The sequence below is a fragment of the Gymnodraco acuticeps genome, unplaced genomic scaffold, assembly GCF_902827175.1.
Source record: "Gymnodraco acuticeps unplaced genomic scaffold, fGymAcu1.1, whole genome shotgun sequence".
NCBI classification, from domain to species: domain Eukaryota; kingdom Metazoa; phylum Chordata; class Actinopteri; order Perciformes; family Bathydraconidae; genus Gymnodraco; species Gymnodraco acuticeps.
Window position 1 is genome coordinate 355,999 of NW_022991461.1, and position 23,233 is coordinate 379,231.

A 23,233-nucleotide genomic window follows, 5' to 3' on the forward strand; every position below is an offset into this window, starting at 1 on the left:
AAACAGACATGATCTCTACAAAAATGTTTCAGTGCATAATCAGGTTGTCTTGGCTTCTTAAATAGGCACACAGAACCAACCACCACCCAGCAATTAAAGTGTAAAAGTGTGTATCAGGATGAGGATCACATGCTTTCCATTTGGCTAATTATGTTTCTTCCCTTCCTCCGGCCGCTAACACTGAAATTGATCAAGGTGTGCAATCATTATGTTAACCATCTAAAAGGGATACTCAGAGGAGACAAAGGGGAGTAGAATAGGAGTAACAGGAATAGTACAAATGTGGTATTTATTTTCCAACTGAATAAAGATGGATTGTTTGTGTATATTACCCTACCTGCTTGTGCAGCAGCATACAGTGGCAGCCCCGTAATGACAGCGAACTCATCGCTGTGGACGGCACAGTCCTTGGTGTCAGCAGCGTAGCCGTGGACCAGCAGCCGCACCACGTCCAGCTGACCTTGCTGGCAGGATGTCGCCAGCATAAAGTTCAACAAGTCTCTCCTCAGACATGGACCTGAGAGGTAGCCCAGAGATTAGTGTGAGGACTATTCATCAACCAACACACACACTGCAGGGCTTCCTTTAGTCCAACAGACCATTTCAAATTACCATTCGGAACTGAACCCATCAAACAGATTATTTACTCTGTGGGGGAAACTTCTGAAACAATTGGAGTCAGGACTCAAAGAGACACGATGGAGAGCTGGAGCTTTGATGTCAAACACTGATGATTTATTTGGAGCTTCGGCCGGAGAATTCACAAAACAAGTCAGGAGTCAGGTTTTGACTGCACGGTAGAGTTGCCACAATCAATTCTGAAGAACCTTTCTCTCGTAAGACCTTTTAACTGGTTTGCCTGGGAGTAATCAACATTTCACTAGATAGCCTAAACAGCAGGGGACACCGAATTACTTGCAGTTGATGCTAATGGCCTCAAAGATTTCACACCTTTCGAGTCATCAAGCCCCGAGAAGGAAGCGTTCCAAATCTCCCCGTAACAATAAACTATCTTTGACCGCAAGATGCCCGGTCGTAACAATAAAACCATCTCTGACCTAAAGTTGCCGTGTCATAAACTGGCAACAACAACAAATGGTCAAAACAGCCCCCCTCCTTAAGGGAGATAACAGATGGCCAAGGTTGGTCATCTGCGTCAGAGGGCCAAAGGTAAACATCTATGGAAATTATTCCCTGACATACTCAATAATGGTTCTGTCAATGTTGAAAGGAAAGTCAAAAATGATATTATTTTGGTGTGTAAAATACTCAATCTCTGTATTTTTTGTAAAATTATATATTCATATTCTACTTACAGTTTGGTATTAAACTGTTTAAAATGTACCAGTGTCATACTCTCCAGCACGCTCAGGTAAAGGTGAGGACATGGTGTGAGTCTTAATCAAAAGCAAGGTCATGTTAGGATTATGTGCCATAGTAACACCAGCAAGCGGATTAGATTAACCAAGGAGGAAAACAAATGAATGTTATTAGAAAATATTTGTCTTTGAAAGAGTCCTGTGTGGTCCGGATATACTGAATGTTAGTGAAGTCAGTTGAATTACTGAGTCATACAATTCCCATAATTCGATCCCTTTCCATAACTTTATTAGACCCTCACTTTCTGGTTAAAATACATCGCTTGACCAACTGCACACCTCAAGTTTGTAACTCAGGTTTCTTTTTTTTATATAAATTTGCATCTCAAAGTCCAGGCTGAGATAACCCGAGGACATCACAAACACATTGTTGGAATTATTTTCAGAGAAACAGGGGACATTATATAACTTTTACATTAACATGGTGGAGTGTCTCTTTTTAAAATATTGTAAAGCGGTTTAGCATTAACTTTGACAGCAGTAACACTTACACAATGAATATATAATTTAATAAACTTCAGGACATCAACTGGCCTTCGATTCAATTAATGTATTGTATACATGTTACTAATGAAACTAAAGGTTTGCCCTGTTCCATATCATGAATCTTAAGCTGTCTCTTTTCCTCTTACCAGGGATGGAGTCCAGCAGCTCTTTGACCACGCTGGCGTGGCCGTAGTACGCTGCCAGGATGGCTGGGTTGCTGCTGGATGGTTCCTGAGGTAAAATGATACGGGCTTCTCTCAGGAGGTAAGAGACACTCTGCAGATCACCATGCTGAGAGGCAACACAAAGAAGACCAACCTGTAGGAACACGCACAAACAAAGACACAGATTCATCATTGGAGCAGTCATATGTACAGTGGTTTGCAAGAGTATCAGATTTGTCTGAATCACAAATGATACATAAACACATCTTTCCATTCAGTGTTTTTATAGAATGTCATATGCTCTAAAAGGTATACTTTCATTGACAAAATTAATTATCCTTCAGTAAATCTTTTAAAGAAAATTAAAAACAGAAAATTGCTGCCTGCATCAGTGTCATCCCCTACACATTAGTATTTGGTAGAGCAGACTTTGGTGAAGTAAAAGCAGGAAGTCTTTGAGGGTAATGTCTAACAGCTGGGCGCAGTGTTCACAGGGATTTCTGACCGCTCTCCTCTGCAGATCTGCTCCAGGTTTTCAGGTCGGTTGGATGATGCTTGTGGACCGCAGCTTTCAAAAAGTGCCACAGATTGGATGGGAGGAGATCTGGACTTTGCCTTGGCCACTGCATGACATTATCCTCTCTGTTTGGTGTCTGGAATCATTGACCTGCTGAAAGGTCAAGTTCCTCCCTAGCAGTGTGTCCTGAGGCAGTGTATGCTTTGCACCACACATAGCACCTTGACTCATTAGAGCACTCGTCCTTCTGGTTCTCTCTTGTGCCTACTGGCAAACTCCAGAAGCTTTGATATGGTTGTTCTTGAGAAAGGGCGTCTTTCTAGAACCCCTCCCATACAGGCCAGTATCATGCAGAGCTCCTGATATGGTTGGCTGGGGCACCTTCACTCCTGTTACTGTGGTCCTGCCTGATGCTCACCTTACTACTTCTCTTATCCAGAGGAATGTTGACATCCACCTGGATTCATCTTCATCATCTTCTTATTTATAGAAACTGTCTTTTCAAAAATGTGGACTACCTATATTGTAAATGTGTTATCTTTTGAATTGACACAGAACATCTACTGCAGGTCTGTCCGTCCTGGGAGAGGGATCCCCCTCTGTTGCTCTCCCTGAGGTTTCTCCCATTGTTTTGGGGGTGTGTCCAAGCCCGCCTTAACCTGCCATCAGGCCCTGGGGCTGATAGGTTTTGTAGGCCCCCTATTTAAACAACAAATCAAAGTCATTTATAGCCTCAGCAGGCTCTGTGATCGCACTTCTCCACTCTGCGCGCCTGGTCCTCTCCTCCAGATGAGTGATGTATCGGGCTTCCCTCATGTATTTGTCCGGATGCCGTTGGCTCCCCTCCACGTAGCAAGTCCTCGTCGTCCTCTCCATCTCCTCCAACAGATAATGTCCCTCCTGTCTGTTTTTCCTCTCCCGCTACTCCATCGCTATCAGAACCAGACGGCCTACTTGGCTCCGAGGCCCCGCGTCCGGCACCGCTGCCGCTCGGTACAGAACTAATCTGTCCTTCCTCCTCATCCTGGCCTACAGGTTTCAAATAACCTGTAAGCTTCGGCATTTTTTGTAATAGCTGCTTGTCTCGAAACTCCTTTTCCCTCAACAATTTCCTTTTCAGAGCTCCACTCTCAAACTTTTTCTTCTCCGACATTTTCTCCTAAACAACCTTCATCTGTCACTCAATCACTCGCAATTTGAATAAGTCACATGTGAAACATATTCTCATTCTGATTGGCTGTTAAGTGGTGCCCGTTTCGGAGTCAACATTATTGAGAAAAATCTCTGGAATCCATCGATCTGATTGATTAGCGGAACAAATGATCAAAATAGTACGGAGGGAAGATATTTTCGTTTGGATTACTGGTCTGAGGGAAGCTTGCGAGTGTGTGTGTGTGTATATGTGTGTGTGTTTGTGTATTTTTGCGTTTGTGTGTATTGTGTTTGTTTCCCGGGGAAAACACTCACGAGAAACCCCGGCTGTTGTTACGCCTGCTGTGACGTCAAGTTACTCCGTTCTCCGCTTGTAAGTATGCCGTTACAAGCTTCAAAGTTGTATTTATCATCTGAATTTGCCGAAACAAGTTTAATATTCTGAAAGCCAAGACTTTGTTTATTTGAAATCAGATGAAAACAAACTGTAACGGACCCTGCCGTGTTATCTATGATTACTATACTCTTACATTCATAATTTCAGCCGGAAGGAGGGGAACAGCAGAACAGCAGAGTGGCGAGGGAGAGCTGTCTTCTTCCCTTTACAAGCTTCAAACATTTATTTATCGTGTGATTTTGGAAATAAAAGTTTCATATTCTGAAAGCCAAGACTTTGTTTATTTAAAAAATCTGAAATAAAAACAATTGAATTATTATTTTTCTGGCTCATGATAGGCCCCCAATCTCCGTAGGCCCCTGGGCTTCAGCCCAGGTCAGCCCGTGCATTAAGACGGCCCTGGGTGTGTCCTTGTCCGATGTCTGGGTCCAAGGACAGAGGGTGTTGTGTTCGTATTTATTTTCTGTACATACTGTAAAGTCCACTGAGACAAATGTCAATGTGTGATATTGGGCTATATAAATGAACTCTGATTGAGTGGAGTGATGGAGGTCTCTCTGTGGCCTCCCTCAATAGTAACAGTAAAATCTTTATGTTGCGTGTGCTCACCCCATCGATGTGAGGCACTGCTGCGCTGCACTCTACACAGCAGGCCTGTTGGATCAGCTCCCTGGCAGCCTCATTCTCTCCTTCTTCATAGGCTGCCCGGATGTTGTCCAGAGTGGGAGAAGTTACCATAGCAGACCCAGGACCCGGACCTTCCACCAACGATGCCTTGGCTCCCATTTCCTCCCCAGGGCCTGATGGAGCAGAGGACAGACAGTGCCGTAATGGGAGTTAGAAAGAGTATTTGTGAGCAGGAATGGGATCAAACGAAGGCTTTAGCATGCTGCAGGTTGAACAAATTGTATCACACTGTTAGCTGCATATGCCGAGAACTAGGTCACCTTACTAAAGAATACTCTCATAGTATGAGAGAGGCTGAAGCTGAATGAAACATTGCACACTTGACACTGAACTCAGTTCTCACACAGATATTGTTTATTAAAGGATAATGCTAAACTATTGGACCGTTGATGAGCATATATTATGTTTCTAGCTCTCTCTTTAGCTTAAGATGGTAACTGAGACTGTTCTAAAGTATTGAGGCTTTGTGTTAAATGCTTTCATTTCTTATGGATTCATGTATAAAATAGATGTTTAGAGTACAATGAATAATGAGATATTGTTGCAACTGCTCCTTAAAAGAAAATCACTTGTTTAACCCACCCTTAATGCAAATGCATTTAAACTTGACATTTACACTTATTGTCAGTGAAAAATAATAATATTAAGACTCACTTCTAGCAGTTTCAACATCTATTGTTAAGTCACTAGCAGGGGTCACCAACCTTTTTGACACTGAGAGCTACCTGAAGGACAACCAGGAATACGGAGGGCTACTAGTTTGATATCATTTATCTGAAGAATATACATCAGCAGTTTTCCTTTGAATAATAAATATTATGCATATAATAGGCTACATATAATAACAATATTTTTACATATTGCTGTTTCTAATGTTTCCCACTTTGTTTTGAAATGTGATGGGATGGGAAGAAGATTTTTTTTAAATATGAACATGTAAACTATGCATTCTGGTACTCTCTGAGAAGAAAATAAATAGCACGGAGCAGACTAGAGAGTATGTTCCCACTGCAGTGAAAGTGGAGGACAATGTCACGCTGCTGCGATTGGGACCAACAGTTAAATATGAACAGCACGATTTAAAGGTGAGTGTCTGAGTGTTTACGGCGGACAGACTTGTTCCTTTTGTTCACTGCAGAGACTGCTGATACACAGAGACTGAATCAGCAGAACAACTTCAGACAGAGTTCACAAGTTTTGAAACATTTCTCCCAGCAAAGGGATCAGAAGTCCTGAAAACACTCGCTACACGGGGCGGAAATCCTGCAGCATGCCGCAGCCCCCCGCAGCAGGAGCAGAAAGGAGACTCCTTCCCTCTAAAGTCCACAGTAACAAACATTTTTATTTTCTTTACTCATGTAAGACAAAGTTATTTATTTATTAAGTGATGACTCACACTATTTTTAGAACGCATCCTGCGGGCGACCAGGCAGGTTCATAAAGCTGGAAAAGTTTACTAAGTCATCTTCATAAGTTAAGATATACATCAATCCCTCTCTTTTTATCACTCTTTCTAGAAGTGGCCGCCTACCAAAGATATGTCCAAAGGCAACACGCAGAATAATCAATGAGGTTGAAGAGAACCCCAGAGTTACAGTTGAAGGCTTGAAGGGGTCCATAGCAGGACACCACAGAGGAAGCCCCCGCTCTAAAAAATAACACCATTTGAAGTTTGCCAAAGAGCACTTCAACACTCTACAACACTACTGGGAAAATGTTTGGTAGTCTAATGAAACGTTTCTGCTATGAAAACGGAAACATACATACAAACATGAAAACATCATCCCAAAGGCGATGTTCGGTGGTGGTGGGGGGTGGGGTATCCTGATATGGGGCTGCTTTGCTGACTCGGGGCCTGAACTGCATGCGAACCAAGGGAAATAATAACTTCAATGTTTACCATGACATCCTACAGATAATGTCAGAGAGGCTATCCGCCAGCTGAAGCTCAGCCGACGTTGGGTGGTGGTGCAGCAGGACAATGACCCGAAATATCGATGTCAATTTAATACACAATGGCTTAGTACAAAGTCAATCTGTTTAGAGTGGTTCAAAGCCAAGACCTTATCCCAAAATAAATGGCTTAAGTTCACTTGCTTTTCTATTAGCAATGCAAATGTTTAATGGGTGTGTTCAATAAAGACATGAATGATTATACATGTTTGTGTGTTATTAGCTTAAGCACATTGTGTTTGTCTGTAATTGTGACTAAGATGAAGAACAAATCCCGTTTTATGAGCAATGCATGCATAAAACCAGGAAATTCAGGAAAAGGCATATACTTTTTTTATTTACCGTTTCTCCCCCTGCCTCCCTCTTTATACTTTCATCGCCCTCCATCCATAGTGTTGTGCAGTAGAACTTTCTTTTATTTCTATGCCAGAGATACAGTATCTGTTTTCATGGTACTGCACAACAGATATACACATAGAAACAAACCAACACATAATTAGTGGTGGAATGTCCAAGCCTCTTTGTTTCTCATCTAAAGAACCAGAGCGGTGTATGAACATCATAATTGTTCTCATTGTACACAAAGAAAAGACAGATAACGGCAGTAACCATTATCTTAAAGTTTTACGTTATGTTCCCCAGTGTGTACTTTAGCTGCCAGGGGAGGAGGGAGGGAGGGAGGGCAGGGGGTAGAGCAGACGAGAGCCATCATCATTAGAACTGCAGGACTGGCTGCATCACTGTCTGGTGTGGTGCAAGTTCAAATCCAAAACGTTGCCACATTGGTCGTTTTTTGGTTTTCTTGGAACCTCAGCTGGTGGATTTTTTTCTGGCCTTGGCCCAGCAGTAAATTGGGCACAACCTGTCAGAAAATAGTGTCTCTTTTGGTCTGTTTGTAACAAACATAACAGTGTATTAATCATATTACTTATCAGTGATGGAACAGCATGCTGATGTAGGTCAGTTTCAATTGACCAGATTGCCAATTTAGCCGGTCAACATAATATCTGCTCTACACAGGACCTGCATAACGAGAAATTGACCTTTCCACACCCAAAGATACACCTCTACACTGCTACACCCCTCACCCCAGAATTCGGCAACATGCATTTGAGGAGATAAGCAGAAATGTTGCGCCTTGATGCTCATTGCCATGGCCCTTTAGCCTTTTGCCATTTCTATTTAAAGTAACCCCTTAAAAATCACTTAAATAAATTGTACTTTAAATGTAGTATTTACACCAAGTGCCTTTGTAAGTGAAATTATTTTTAAATAACCAGTTTTATGCATTACTTCTGTTTGTGTAACTCTAGACCAGGGGTCTTCAACTAAAATTCAACGAGGTCCAGTTAGAGAAAATGTCCCCATGCAAAGGTCCGGAACATCAAAATGTCTAACTTGCTATGAATTAGTGTGATATATATTGAAGTAGCTGTAGCTTTATCAACGTCTGCATGTAATCAACAACTGACTGCCAATCAAATAAAGAAAGTACAATTCAAAAACAACAATATTTATTGTCAATTAACATTACTTAAATACTGTGGATATGTGTAATGTTCCTCTCGGGCTGCATTTACAAATAAAATAGAGAAAATAAATAAAATAGCTTTTGAAAATATGTGCATCTTAAAAGTGCTTAATTTTAGATAAATAAAATAAAGTGTAGCAGCAGCTTGAGTTTCCCTTTTTCTTTGTTAACCGTTTCACATCATGACTTAACAGTTTCAGACGATTATAGAACAATATCAGTCTTTACACATCATAGCAACTGAACAGTTTTAAAGTTTCTCTTTCTTTCCCTCTTATATTGCAGTCCCTCACTCACTTTTTTTAAATTCAGTGCGAGAATTGAGCTCGAGCTTGTCCTGCCAGGAGTTTGTAAATCTGGGCTGACATGGAGTCAGGGCTATTCTCATACCCATGCAGGTGCTCATCGGTTACAGTGATGCAAACACAGGTATGGTGAAAAAAGAGAGAACTATTCGAAGCAGAAAAAAAACAGCGTAATATACCATCTGACAAAGGCCTGCGCTATAATGCTTCAATTAACTGCTATTCTTTATAATATACTCAGATCAATAGGAGACAGAGATGTTAAGTTAAAAATCAAGGGTTTTTATTATTATTTACAGAAAGGGTGGGGAACCTTTTTCCTTTCAATTTTTACAACATCCTCCGAGGGTCGTACAAATTATTGAACTCAACCTTTGCTTAAAAAAACTAAACTCACAGCCCATTCATTTCGCCTTTCTTTCATGCTGTGCAAAGAAAAAGCAACCTCTGAATCCAGATATCTCACCATGACTCACGTATGCATGCACGTGCATGGTGTGGCATGACCACCAAAACAGAAAGATATGGACACAAGATGTGTGCAAATGTATTTAGTATCCTATCCATGTGAACATGATTTAAGTGGGGGGGGGACCTAACCTCCTCTAGGGGGGTCCGGGGGCATGCTCTCCCGGGAAGATTTGTTTTTAAATATCTAAGATAAAAGCATCAATCTGGTGCACTTTGAGAGCAACATTAAGAGATCTATGGATACATATCTCAACACCCATATGAAACAGAACTGTAAGCATATTTTTCTTTTTGGATATTTTACAAATCACTCCCCTTTTAAACTCTATTCTTGTTATTTTTAACAACTTTTTTGTTACTGTCATATAGTATTTTATACCTGTTTTTCATTTAGTCTCATTAATAACTATAATGATCATATCAAGGTGTGCCTTAACCCAGGGCAGCCCCTCCCTACAGGCCAATCACGCAGGCTGCATGGGGCCCCGCCTTGCGCAGAGGGCCTCAGCTGCTGTGCGCAGTTCTCCGCTCAGTTCTCCGCATACCGCGAGAGTGAGAGTGAGAGGTGACAAGGGGAGCACGTCTGTAACCCGACACCGTTGCAATGAATCGACATCTGACCAATCACGGCTTTGATACGGCCACTAGTGCAGGTGAAGAGATGTCGGTGAAAAGACAGCTTCAGTCCGAGAGGGAAGAAAACAAAACATGAAGAAACTAGAGCATCACTCGAAGGTGGGTTATTGTATGAGTCAAATACACAACTTGCGAATGTTGTACAAGTCAAATTGCCAAAACATCAGCTGCAATTCAGGACATGAAGAAGGCAGTCTCTGCATAGCATATAGGCTAATGGAGATGCAGTTATTTCCAGCATTCTTTATTTACCATTCATTCAAGTATTTGATGCCTTTTATCTGCTAATGTACAGGAGGAAGAGTGATACACTGTCTGTCTAGTTGGCTTACATTACAGTTAAAGTTTACAGCCTAAAAAACATGGAGCATTTTTTCCCCTTTTATTGATTTTTATGGCAATTTGCACATTTCATGGTGATGCTCAGCCTCTCCCCTTAACTCCTAACAGTGATCATCATGTCAACCACAACACAGAGAAATACTGATAGAAATGTGTGTGTAGTTGTTGATACATTGCTGACAGAGGGAACTACATTTGATTACAGATTTAAGAAATATCAGTTTGTGAGCATGTGATAAACATGTTTTGTCTTGACTATATTACAACTATATTATAATAATGTAGTATTTATATTATTGAATTGATTATGATTATTATTATTAGTAGAAGTAGTTTATTTGCATTAATTATATTTTAATCTTTTTGAGGCTAGTATTTGGCAGGAAATGCAGACATATTCACCTGTAAACGCATACTGAACGACATACATGCACATTTACCATTTACCTCACTGTATGAAAAAGTAACTGTGTTGATAATAATAATAATAATAAACAGGAATTATATTGCAAAGTAGTCTACTGTAGAGCCGATGAATGGGAGTTGGAGGCGGTGTGTTCAGTATGGAACTCCACACTTTATTATACATTGAATCACAAGACTGGAATACACTTGTTGCTACTGCATGTCAGCCTGAATGAATCTAACTTCCGGTGTCCCACTCTAACGGGTCCGTGTTGCAACACAAGCCTGAAGGTGAATTATGTTCAATAACGTGTCACCACACTACTTTGTTTCCAATTTATTTTTTTCACTCCTGTCGGTTGGGGGGGGGGCCTCATCTCACAATGTTGCTTGGGGCCCCAAGTTGGCCAGGGGCGGCCCTGCCTTAACCTCACTGAGCTGAGGTTATTTGAGCCTCTCAGGAGAGAGCTCTCTTCCACCTGGTTGTAGAAAAGCTCTTTAAATTCGTTAGCATAGCTAGCTAACCAGATGCTAATAACAACAGATCGCCACTGTGCTTACAACTAAAGACACAGCCACGCAAACACTGCGGCATGTGTACGGCTCCTTATGGGTATTGCAATTTTGTAAGGGCTGGAGCGGCGTTCCGGTGCTCTCTGTCAGCACTCCTTTCAGACGAGACATATACCACGTGAAGACACGTTACGCTCGTGTTGTGTTCAAGGAACCTGTCTTTGGCCAGGAAAAACAGGTACTCGCTTGTTTAATTATTTTTGTGGTCTAGATTTCTTCTTCTTTTTTGAAGTGAGAAGTTGTCCGTCAGTCGGACTGACGGACGGACTCCCTCCCCCCCCACCCCCAAAACGAAAACTCTTCGGTTCTCCACGAATTACACAAGTCACCCAAATCAGCGTTAAAAAAGCGGGAGGCGCCGAAAAATCCCCTATTAATGTATTGATTATAGCTCCGGGTCCGTATAGGTCGGCGTCTGGGTCCGGATCCGGACCGCGGTCCGCCTGTTGCCGACCCCTGCTCTAGACGGTGAAATATAAAGGCCGGTTTGTGTAAGAACACAAAACAGGTGAGAACCCAACACAAAATACAAAAACAAAATCCTAAAGCTTTATTCCAAGCAATCAGGTGGAGGGCGTGCATTTTTTCAGAATGCTTTGGTTGTATCAAAGTCAGCTAAAGGATTATCAGAAAGCGGGCGAGGTGAGGCACACATTGCCTTTGACTGATGTCTGTAGGAGAAATTGTGTATTTTTGGGATGGGATGTATATGGATTCAGAGTCAGACCACAGCAATGTATTCATGATTCAGCTGTAGAATGTGTGAAGAAATACTGTCGAACATTTTTTGCACATCCTGCTGTATATACTGTAGATACATATCCCAGTAAATACAATACAATCTTTGCCTGCTACTTAACCATCAAAATAAAAACAATTCCACGGTGCTGGTGAATCTGGGCCTCAGTCAGTCAGGATGTTTTTTCTTTGTACCAGCAAGACCTCTGTTTGAGTATAGTGGCTTTCCTATGAATAATTGAGAAGGAGAGAGTTAGACTGAGCTGTTTAGATAAAACATGAGGGAGTGAAACCATTAGGCACACATACACCTCCCATCCACCATCATTACTCCCAAAACCTGACACCACCTGCCTGGGAAAGCTAACGTGCAAACATCTCCTTCAAACCTGGATTTCACACAGGACACTTGAGAGGGACTTGATGATCATCAAATACAAAAAATATATATATATACAGTGGAGGAAATAAGTATTTGATCTCTTTCCGATTTTGTAAGTTTACCCACACTGTAAAAAAAATCCATGAAATGAACAGTGAAAAGCTGTAAAATCACGACATCAAAAAACTGTAAATAGATAAACAATGAAGCAGTGTTTAATTTACAGTAATATTTTGTAAAATACTGAACCAAACAAAACTGTTGAATTCAAATTAAGAATATGTTAAAAATAATTATATTTCATTGTATAATTTACAGATTACTGTGGTTTGAACACAGAAAAACTGTAATACATAAAACAATACAGTTAAAATGACAACATGTCAGGTTGATTTTTTTTTTATACGGAAATAAACCGTATTCCATTTTACAAATTCATACTTTACAAATAAGAATATGAACAAATACAGTACAATTATGTTAATATAAAGGGTGATTGCAGTTAACATGAAGTATATTACTTCTGAGGTCTGATGGCATTTTCTCAATTTTTACACATCATTTTAATTTAATCTTTTAAAAGTACTTCCATACAACATGACACCAATATGTTTCATAATAAACATTGCAGAAACATCTCAGCTCTCTCTATCCTAGAGCACTGTGTAAAGAGGTCATTTGGCCCTAAAAAAAAAAGTTGAAGTCTGCTTTTTGAGTCTTGTCTTTTTCTTTTTTATTGGGACAGCCTTCTCTCGGCGGAAGTCACGCAAGCGGTCTACGAACGCAGCCTCCGAAGGATGCGGCCGTTGAATTGAGACACGCCTACTGAGCAGTAGAGTTTGTTTCTGTTATTTAATTGGACTATGTCATTATCGCGGGAGCAGCCAGTTTTTGCGAAGTTAGTAGGCTTGTTTGAGATGAGCTGCGGCTCGCCTCGAAAATAGACGAGAATAGCCGATTGCAGCCGGTGGAGGTCTCAAAAGGCTCGCCTGAAGTCAGACAGCTCGGAGTCAGCTTGACTCGGTTTGCATTTATAAAGAATGCACACATGTGTTTAATCGTTAATGTCAGATATGTACTAAGTAAAATACATTTGTTCCTGCTCAAGATTAGATTCAACTTTATTGTTATTGCACAGATTACAGGTACTGAGACAACGAAATGCAGTTTAGCTTCTAACCAGGTGCAACAAGCAGTAAAGTGAAAAGTAATGTTCACAATCTACAGAATAACATATAGAATGAATTGAATGATGAATAAACAGTGAGGGGTATGAATACACTAGATATACACAGCAGCCTGTGAGCAGTATGAACAGTGCGTATGAATATGCTAAGATATATAAAGTATGAAAACGGTAAGCAGTGCAAGTATAGTATCAAATATATAGATATTAATTTCATGATAAACATTGTGGAACAATGATGAAAAATGTGAATGGAAGTGGCGACGTAAAACTGGCTCAAAACAACAACAAACTTTTGTCGTGTCTTTTCGGCCGTGCAGACACCTTCCGCCGCCGATTCAACATGTTGATTCGGTAGGCTGTCGGCCAAAGATTTCACTCTGATTGGCTGTTCAGCTAGCGAATCAGTGCATGAGAAGCGAAACGGAAGTGAGAGACCCAAACAAACTATTAAGAAGGCAAATCTGAGATTTCAATTAACTCCAGCTCTCGACACAGGTTCGGGAAAGCCCCATGAGCTTCTCGTTGTAGAGTGAAAATGGAACGCACACGCTATTTGTTGTTTGTTTATATCACGCAGTTTGTTCTTCTTCTCTCGGTTATCACGCAGTCTGTTCTTCTTCTCTCGGTGTATCACGCAGTCTGTCTTCCGGTTGTTGCCTCTTTTGAATGACGAATACACACTACCGCTGCCTGCTGGTAAGGAGAGTTATTGCCACTCACGCATGCGCAGTGCGTACGTGCTTCTTGGCCGTCGGCTGAAGTCTTTGCGGTGTGTTCCAGTGCGACACAGAGACGTGAGGCGACGTTCCGTTGGGACGTGTTCTTTGGTGTCAGTTTGGTGTGTAAGGAGCTTTACGGCTCGAGTGCACGGCCAATTCTGCCTGCACACGGAGCTGTGTGCAGATGAAGAGTGGAGGATCACGATCTGTAGCACTGGTAAGTAAACCGTTTATTTTCTTCAAACTTGAATTATAAGACGGTGTGTTGTCAAGAAAATACTAGCCTCTGTTTGTGATTGAGTGTATTTTGCAGTCATAGTTATAACGTCTACTGACCGGGAGTTCATTTAATTAGTCTGGTAACGTTAGTGAAGTATTATGCTGATAGCTGAACTCTTTCTTTTCGTTTAATTCATGCTGTTGTGAAGCGGGGGTTTTGCAGCTACATCTGAGTGGGTTAAAACTTAACAAGCAGTCTTGTTAGCGTGCCAAAAATGATTACCAGCAAAACGCTACAGACTTTGAGGGGTTATGTGCTGCATTGTAGAGTGCATAGGAACGAACCCCAGTGTTTTTTCAAATGTGTTGGAAGCGCACATTTTGTACTTACGCAGCTTTTAAAGCTCACTTTTATCGGATTCACAATGTGCCTGCAGCCACTGCTAGAGCCGTTGTTACAGATTTGAAATGTGCAATTTCGTTATGTGCGCGCCAATTTCAAACAGTGGAAGAACTTATATCCCACTTAAAAGATCATATAGTGGAGGGGAGACCTGTGGCATGTCCAGTAATTGGTTGTAAAAATAAATTCACTGTGAAATCGTCATATACTGCTCATATGTCCAGAAAAAACAGAGCATGTTCTGTTGATAGCATAAGTGACATGTACAGGGAAGCCATTTCTCAGTGTTCTGCTGTCAATGCACATGAAGATTCTTCCCAGAGCCCAAATGATGCAACAACAAATGAAAGCACTGATTTGTCACAGAATTTCAATGAGACCTATCTTAGGAATCTATAATTGTTCTACTTAAAATTGCAAGAGCAGCTCCTTCTTCCAGCTTCAACAATACAGACCATTGTCTAAGAGATGCAAAATATGCATGAGTTGGGATAGGATTACATTTTAAGTAAACTACATTCACTTTTAAAAGATGTCTCTAACTGATGATGCTATTGCTAAAAATCTGTGATTGTGTGAAGGATCTGTCAGTCTGTCACCAGGGACCACTGAGAACAGAGCCGGCCCGACCCATTAAGCGACATAAGCGGCCGCTTAGGGCCCCGCAGCCACTAGGGGCCCCCTAGCAACAAAAAAAAGAAAATGAAAAAAAAATGATGAATAAAATAAAAATAATAATAATCTCAGTAGCCTACACCGTCGCCATGATAAATATGTTTAATTAATTTTGTTAATATGCCTAGATTGCCTACTCTCAAAGTCATGTATTATATTATTGAGTCAATAATATAATACATTAACCGTGCTTTACCTGAACCTCATCATGACACGAGAGGACGGCAGGATTGTAATTTCCCGTGTTCAGTGAATGTAACAGAGGCAAGACACCAGACCAACCAGAGAGTTGAATGGAAATAAACATCTGTCTTATTGGCTGGCTGTGACAATGTTTAAAATAAACTATCAGTCGGACTCAGAGTTTTTGAAGATGGACATAAGAACATATTTTCTTAAAAAAGACGACAATTCTCAAGTGGTGAGGGCTCACACAACAACCCCAGAGCAGAGTCCTGCACGGGTCTGATTTTCAAGACCCGCTCCCGCCCCGCACCCGCGACGTGCAATACCGAACCCGCCCCTCTACCCGCACATATTGCCAATTAGTTCCGCATCCCGACCCGACCCGTCGGCACAAGATCCGCAACCCGACCCGAACCCGCATAGCCTATGAGCAGTGAAAACGTGCAATTATTAACACACGCAGTTGCATATTTGTCTCAAAAAGCGTGGGATGTTGGTTATTTTCTCCATCTAGGATTACACCAAAAGCCTCCCAGACGTTGGATTTCGCTCTTGAGGAAGTGTTATTGAAAATGCTGTATTCTCCGCTAGAGAGCTTCACCTCAGCCATTTCGAATGTGGCGCGCACAGCAGCAGATTGATGCGCTGCAGAGGTTATGATTATGCGCGGTCCCGAGGGGGAGAGGTCTGAGGATTTAAACATTAAACTAAATTACTATTATTTTAATATATTTATTATGCAATACCCGCGACCCGACCCGCATCATCTTTGTTTTACCCAGAACCGAACCCGGAAAAAAGCGTTTGAAAAAATACCACCCGCGAATCACCTTTTTTGTGGGTCACCCGTCGGGTACCCGCGGGTACCCGACCCGATGCAGGACTCTGCCCCAGAGCCACCACTTGAGCCAGGTAAATGGTATGTAAATGTCAGTAAACGTCCAAGATATGCGAACATGTAAGCAAAGCATAAATTACAGCTACGTTGACGTTACTTTGACTTGCGGGGTAAGCTAAACCGTTAGCAAGTAGCTATAGCTAGCCAGATATATTAAATAAACACTTAGTCATACAATCTAAATGTAATGTTTTTTAGCGTTACCTGGTGATTTCAAAGAAAGCTCTCTGGAAAATGTTGACTTACTGTTCGACATGAAGCTGAAGCTACCTTACACAGTTGATACTGAGTCCTGTCAGATAAAGTGTTTCATAGTTAGCTTAGCTAAGCATCAACCTAGCAATGAAATATATGGATGTTATGTGACAGTATTTCTGAGAAAAGGTCAGCTGAAATGGTGGCATGCTTTAAGTGTCGACAGCATGTTTAAACGTATTTGCAGCAGTAAATGTGGCTGTTTGGCCACTGACGTTGCCATAACAACACCTGAATTTAAATGTGCAACCTCTTTTTGTGACAGATTTTTACATGAAATTATCATTCTTCTGAATGATATTCCTATTGACAGCTAGTTTCTATGTGAACATTATGAGATGGACAGCCAGACAGAATAAATGAAAAACAGTTGTGAAATACTACAGATGTAGCACTCCAGATAGGACTCACATGGGTGTGTCCCAGTCAAAAGCCCAGCGGATCCCAGTGGCTGGGGGTGTTGCCAAATTGCTAGAGGGCGTTGCCAAATTTCCCCATTTGTTCAATTACAGGATTTAACCATGAGATGGCGCTTCATTCACAAATACACAAAGACAACTGGGTATTGTAGAACTTAGTCTGTTTGCAATGTTTGCAGCTCTGCAGTTGTGTTTGTTGAATACTGTAGCATTTAAGTTTTTTTTAAGTTTTCACAAGCTACTATAATGAAAAAACATCAGTTTTAGATCAAATAAAGTATATAGTTTGCGTTATGCAGTATATTTTTTGTAATATTGTTGGGGTATTTTTACACAGTACAGTAGATTGAAGTCAATCAACTTATACATTAAGATAAAATACGATAAGATGGACCTTTATTCATCCCTGTGGGGAAATTCAGTAGTTCAAACAGCAACAGGGTAAGAGTGAAAAACAGGACAGCACAGATTCACACAGATTAATAAGATCAAAAATAAGATGAGCGATAAAAATAAAATAATAATAATGAGAAACTATGTAATAAGAAATGAATAAAACTAAAATATAATTATCATATCATATATTATAATGTATTGTATTATTAAGTAATATCATACATTAACCCCATTATAGCAGATGCCACATTGAATGGATGAACACATTTATGCATCAATAATTAATATATTATGTATTTCATATTAATAACATAATGATTAATTTCAGATGATAATACTTTTCAGGGTTAGGTCCGGTCTGACAGCGCTTAGCTCTCTGCTGCGGAGAAGATCACTGCTCTAAACAAAGTAAAAAATCCTACATCCAAACGGAATAAATATAATTAATTATGATGAATACGTTAAGTCTTGTTCATTGTTTTTCACTTTTATTAAATGTTTGATATTTCCGGCACAGACCCTTTCATACCGGCAATGCGCGATAGAAACAACAGAAAGTGCGACAGTTTAAATATGCCAGTGTTAATTTCGTCAACGAAAACTATGACGAAAAATGTTCGTCAACAACCTTTTTTACATGACTAAGACGAGACGATGACGAGCTAAAAATATATTCTTGATAACGAAAACTATGACGAAATGTATATTTAGTTTTCGTTGACGAGACGAGACGGGACTAAGGTGTTAATGGTGGACTATCGGACATTCAAAATACAGCATATTTTCCCCCAAGTGTCCATCTTGTCTGTCAAAATGCATCTTACGTTTCTAACTTGCAATATCATTATTTCCGCTCTCTTCACTCCAGAAGAGCGATCTCCCTGTGTCTCTCTGTGTGCGGGGCCTAACAGACATGCTGCAGCGGACACAGAGATCTGCCGGGGACGGAGCGTTCAGAGAGTATAGAGACACATTTTGACTAAAAGTTGACTAAAATGTAATTTTTCATCGACTAAAAGTTGACTAAAACGTTTTGAGTTTTCGTCGACTAAAACTAGACTAACACGTTTTGAGTTTTCGTCGACTAAAACTAGACTAAAACTACGAAGGATAGGAATGACTAACATGTGACTAAAACTAATCATTTTCGTCTAAAGACTAAATCAAAAACAGCTGCCAAAATTAACACTGAAATATGCGAACACAAACCTACAGACTGGGGGTTGGGAGATCACAGGAGGGGGGGGGGGGGGGAGCTGTGGAATGTGACCACCCCCCTTGGGAGACTTACTCCACACATTCCTATGGCCAATTAGTTTTAAACAAAGAGTTTGCAGCGTACAGCACAGGCAAAATGAGGGGTGGGGGCTTCTCAAAAGATTTTTGTTTGTTGTTGTTTTGTGCCACTTCCATTCACATTTTTCATCATTGTTCCACAATGTTTATCATGAAATTAATATCCATATATTTTATACTATACTTGCATTTCTTACCGTTTTCATACTTTATATATTTTAGCATATTCATACACACTGTTAATACTGCTCACAGGCTGCTAGTGTATTCATACCCAAGCTCACTGTTTATTCATCATTCAATTCATTCTATATTTTATTCTGTAGATTGTGTACATTACTTTTCACTTTACTGCTTGTTGCACCGTTAGAAGCTAAACTGCATTTCGTTGTCTCAGTACCTGTAATCTGTGCAATAACAATAAAGCAGGCATCTTTATTGTAGCCTCAACAATCAAGTTCTAAGTAGTGCAATATGAAATAAAAACAAAAAAAATCTGTGCTGTTGTATTTGCTGTAAAGTGTCTCTACTATAGGCTATTTTTATTATATGTACAGCACTTTGGCTCCACCAAAAATCGTTTATAAATGTGCTATATAAATAAAACTTGATTTGATTTGATTTGAAAAACAACTACACTCTTTTGGCAGTGTTGTGGTGACGAGAGATGGGAGTCGGAGGCGGGGTATCAAAGGTACAAGCGAGACTTTTATTTAGCATCTGAAAACCATTGTAAACAACTTCATTCCCGGGAAGCGAAGACCGGTGGAAACAGGAAGTCCGGTTCACTAAAATGTCCGTGCAGAACAATACCCAAACCCATAGATGAATAATGTCAATCACCACAGTGTACACATTAACAACAACTACACTATTTTGGCAGTGTAACAATTAAACAAGAACTACACTCTTTTGGCAGTAACAATTAGATAAATAATAAACTGTCAGACTGACACTGAAGACAAACAAACTATTTTCAGCAATCAATCTGTTTAGTTGACTCTGGGTGACATGTGGCGATTTTAAAAAATCGTTTTTTGGCTGTTTAGATGGTGTTGCTCCATCTGGGTCACTGCCGGTGGTTGAGACTGTGGGGTCTTTGGCAACTAGTTATATAGCCGCATGTACATTAGTTAGGTGCTTCAGGAGATTGGCATTGCTGTTATTCGATGTGGACAATGCTTTTTGTCCTGCACACAGTTTACATTTGACCATAATATTTTGTGCGTCCTTTATCCCCACAAATTGAAAATAGTGGTTATATCTCCAAGTTGTAAATGCGCTGCTGCTCTCGCTGATACTTGCATCTGCCATAGTGTGTGTGTGTGCTGGTGGTGAGCGTTGCCGTGTATGTGTGTGTGTGTTAGCAAGTGTTTGTGTGTCTGTGTATTTTCCCCATAAGGCAAGACCCGCCCAACTCTGTCCCTGATTGGCTTACCCTGAAATGTTACCCCGCCTTAACCAATCATCACTCCTCTCTGGTTACTTTCACTTTTCCATGGTACTGTGAGAGGACATCGCTGTAATCGCCTGTAAGCTACATCCGCAGGGAGATTCGGTTCAGTTCCATCACATAATGTAACGCAGTAACGCACCCATTTCAATTACAGTAACTATAACGGCGTTACTGAATGGGAATAGGTAACTAGTAACGTTATTAGTTACCGCAAAAGGTAGTTGCGTTACAGTAATGCGTTAGTTTGTAACACGTTAGTCCCAACACTGGTAAATACACACCTGATCACCTGAGAGCTGCCGTTTCATTCAGACTGTTTTAAAAAAAAAACAACGGTCTGATTTTAACAACTCAATGTGTGATTGTTATAGCAGTAATATTAGACACTAATAATACAGTAAACTATTAACACTGTACATATTATTGTTTGCCCGTGGGATTAGGATGATCGGTAGTGAGAGCCTTGCTGCATTTTCCTCCGGTCGGATGTGATATAAAAACAAAGCGATTATTTTTGTTGTTGTAAACTCACGTGGATTAAACTACATGTATTAGTGCATTCATTTCAATTCGCGAACATATGATACATTAAATGATCGTGAGGATGATGATTGAAAATCGTTTGTTTGAGCCGGGCTGCATTTCCTGATGAAAAAACATAGCGATGGTTTTGTACTTACACCTACGTGAATTAAACAACATTATTTTGTTAAATAAAAACATGGTGATGTTTGGTAAATGATTACATGTCTCTTATTTATCACAGAATATGATACTATCCGTGACATATGGATCTTAACAAATATCCGATCAGATACCTGTAGATCTATCAGCTGTTTATTTCACATGAGTTCCAGTGTGGCAGCTTTTCACGGCTCCCCCTGGTGGATCCATGATCCATTGCAGCTGGTTTCATTAAAATTACATTTATTTATCAAGGGGGCGTATCAAGTCCTGCGGGGGGGTTTTCCTTTTCAGCAGGGGCCCACCCCGTGCAGATCACGGACCCGCACGGGTAGGCGTCTGAAATGAAGCGCTACATCTGTATATGACAAAACAAGAATACAGTTTAAAAGGGGAGTGATTTGTAAAATATAAGAAAAATAAAATCTGTTTACAGTTCTGTTTCATGGGTGTTGAGAGATGTATCCATAGATCTCTTAAGTTTACTCTCAAAGTGCACCAGATTGATGCTTTTAACTTCAATAATTCCAAAAAAATCTTCCCGGGGGAGCATGCACCCGGACCCCCCTAGAGGAGATGAGGACCCCCCCTAGAGGATGTTAGGTCCACGGTGTTTACATGCTTATTTATAAAATATGTGTGCTCATGCTAACATCATAAGACAAAAGTTGGTTCCGTATTGCGTGTAGTGAGAACGGGCTGAGGGGGGCCCACAAGCCAAAGCTCGCTTAGGGCCCCCAAAAGTCTAGGTCCGGCCCTGACTGAGAACAACATATTCAAGAGCTCAGACATTCAAAAAGATGTTCAAAAACATAGAGCCTAAAAAAGTAACATTAGGAAATGATGAAAATATGACACAAAAGTTTGCTTACCACATACCTGTGAAACAAACAGTAAGTGGCTTATTAGAATCAACATTTTAGAAGAATTCAATGTCACAGCAGTCATGTGACATAAGTGATGGACACAACTTTAAGTCCAACCAGTTATTCATTGAAAATCCAGGATGCCTGAAGCTAATTCTGTACCAGGATGCTTTTGAAATTGTCAACCCCCTTGGCTCTGCTAGGAAAAAACACAAAGTTGTTGCAGTCCATCTTTCTGTGGCAAATCTACCTGCTCATGTGCGCTCCAATACTGATCCTGGTTTGATTGTGTGGAGAGAATGACCTAAAACAATTTGGATTTGCTAAGGTGTTCTCAGAGATGTTAGTGGATTTAAAAGATTTGGAGGAAAATGGAATAGTTGCAACAGGTGGAGACATGGTCAAAGGGGCTCTGTACTGCATTGCGGGTGATAACTTGGGTTCACACGGTATTGGTGGGTTCACTGAAAACTTTAGTCATTCTCAGTACTTTTGCAGGTACTGTGAAATCACACAAAATGAGTTTAAGAGTGATGATCCAACTGTATGTGGGCCACAGCGCACACCCTAAGGTTACGATTCTGCTGTTGCTGATCTACAAGTTGAAGACAGTCAACACATCAAAGGCATAAAGGCAAACTCTGTCTTCAATGCTCTGACATCTTTTCATGTTTGCAAGCTAGGTCTCCCACCTTGTTTAGACCATGACATATTTGAGGGTGTCTTATCCTACGATGTTGCACTGTACTTAAAGTATTTTATTAAGAAAAAAAAATGGTTTACATATTCACTTTTGAACCGGCGCATATAACAGTTCAAGTACAAAGGATCTGATGCTCTCACTAAGCCCTGTGCTGTCAACTCGTATCCAAGCTCTCAGGTCAAGCCATTCAGAACTGGAATTTGTTAAGATTGCTGCCTGTATTAATTGGTGACAAAGTGCAAAATCCAGAAGATGATGTGTGGCAGTTGACTCTCCAGCTTAAAGATATTGTTGATCTGATTTGTGCACAAAAGATTTTGTTGTCACAGGTAGCCTATCTTGACATTACAACCCAAGAATATTTGGAAACAAGGAAGGAAGTGAGTCCACTAAAACCAAAGCACCATTTCATGAGACACTATCCGGCACTCATCTTGAAATTTGGCCCCTTGATTAGAGTACGGACAATGTGTTTTGAAAGTAAACACAGCTACTTCAAGAGATGTGGCAGGCATTTGAAAAACTTTACAAACATCTGCCTAACTTTATCCGAAAGACATCAGATGTTTCAGGCATATCTTTCAGCTGGGCCAGGATGCAGTCAACTTCTGCAAGTCAAAGACAGTTGTACTTTTTACTCCAGACTTTACAGTGATTCAATCAAACATGCAGTGAGAGAGTTTGGCTTTTCAGAAAACAATACTAGTGTTTCCACAGACATACAGTATAAAGGTACATCATATAAAAAAGG

At 40.6% G+C, this 23,233-nt stretch overlaps 1 protein-coding gene across 1 annotated transcript in view; it reads right to left on the reverse strand.

The window, feature by feature from the left end:
* lrrk1 (leucine-rich repeat kinase 1) overlaps positions 1-23,233 on the reverse strand; it is a 138,157-nt gene that overhangs the window by 99,924 nt on the left and 15,000 nt on the right. Inside the window, 3 exon segments of the mRNA XM_034196605.1 lie at positions 338-517; positions 2,012-2,183; positions 4,705-4,895. Of these exon segments, the coding sequence (XP_034052496.1) occupies positions 338-517; positions 2,012-2,183; positions 4,705-4,895 (543 nt within the window).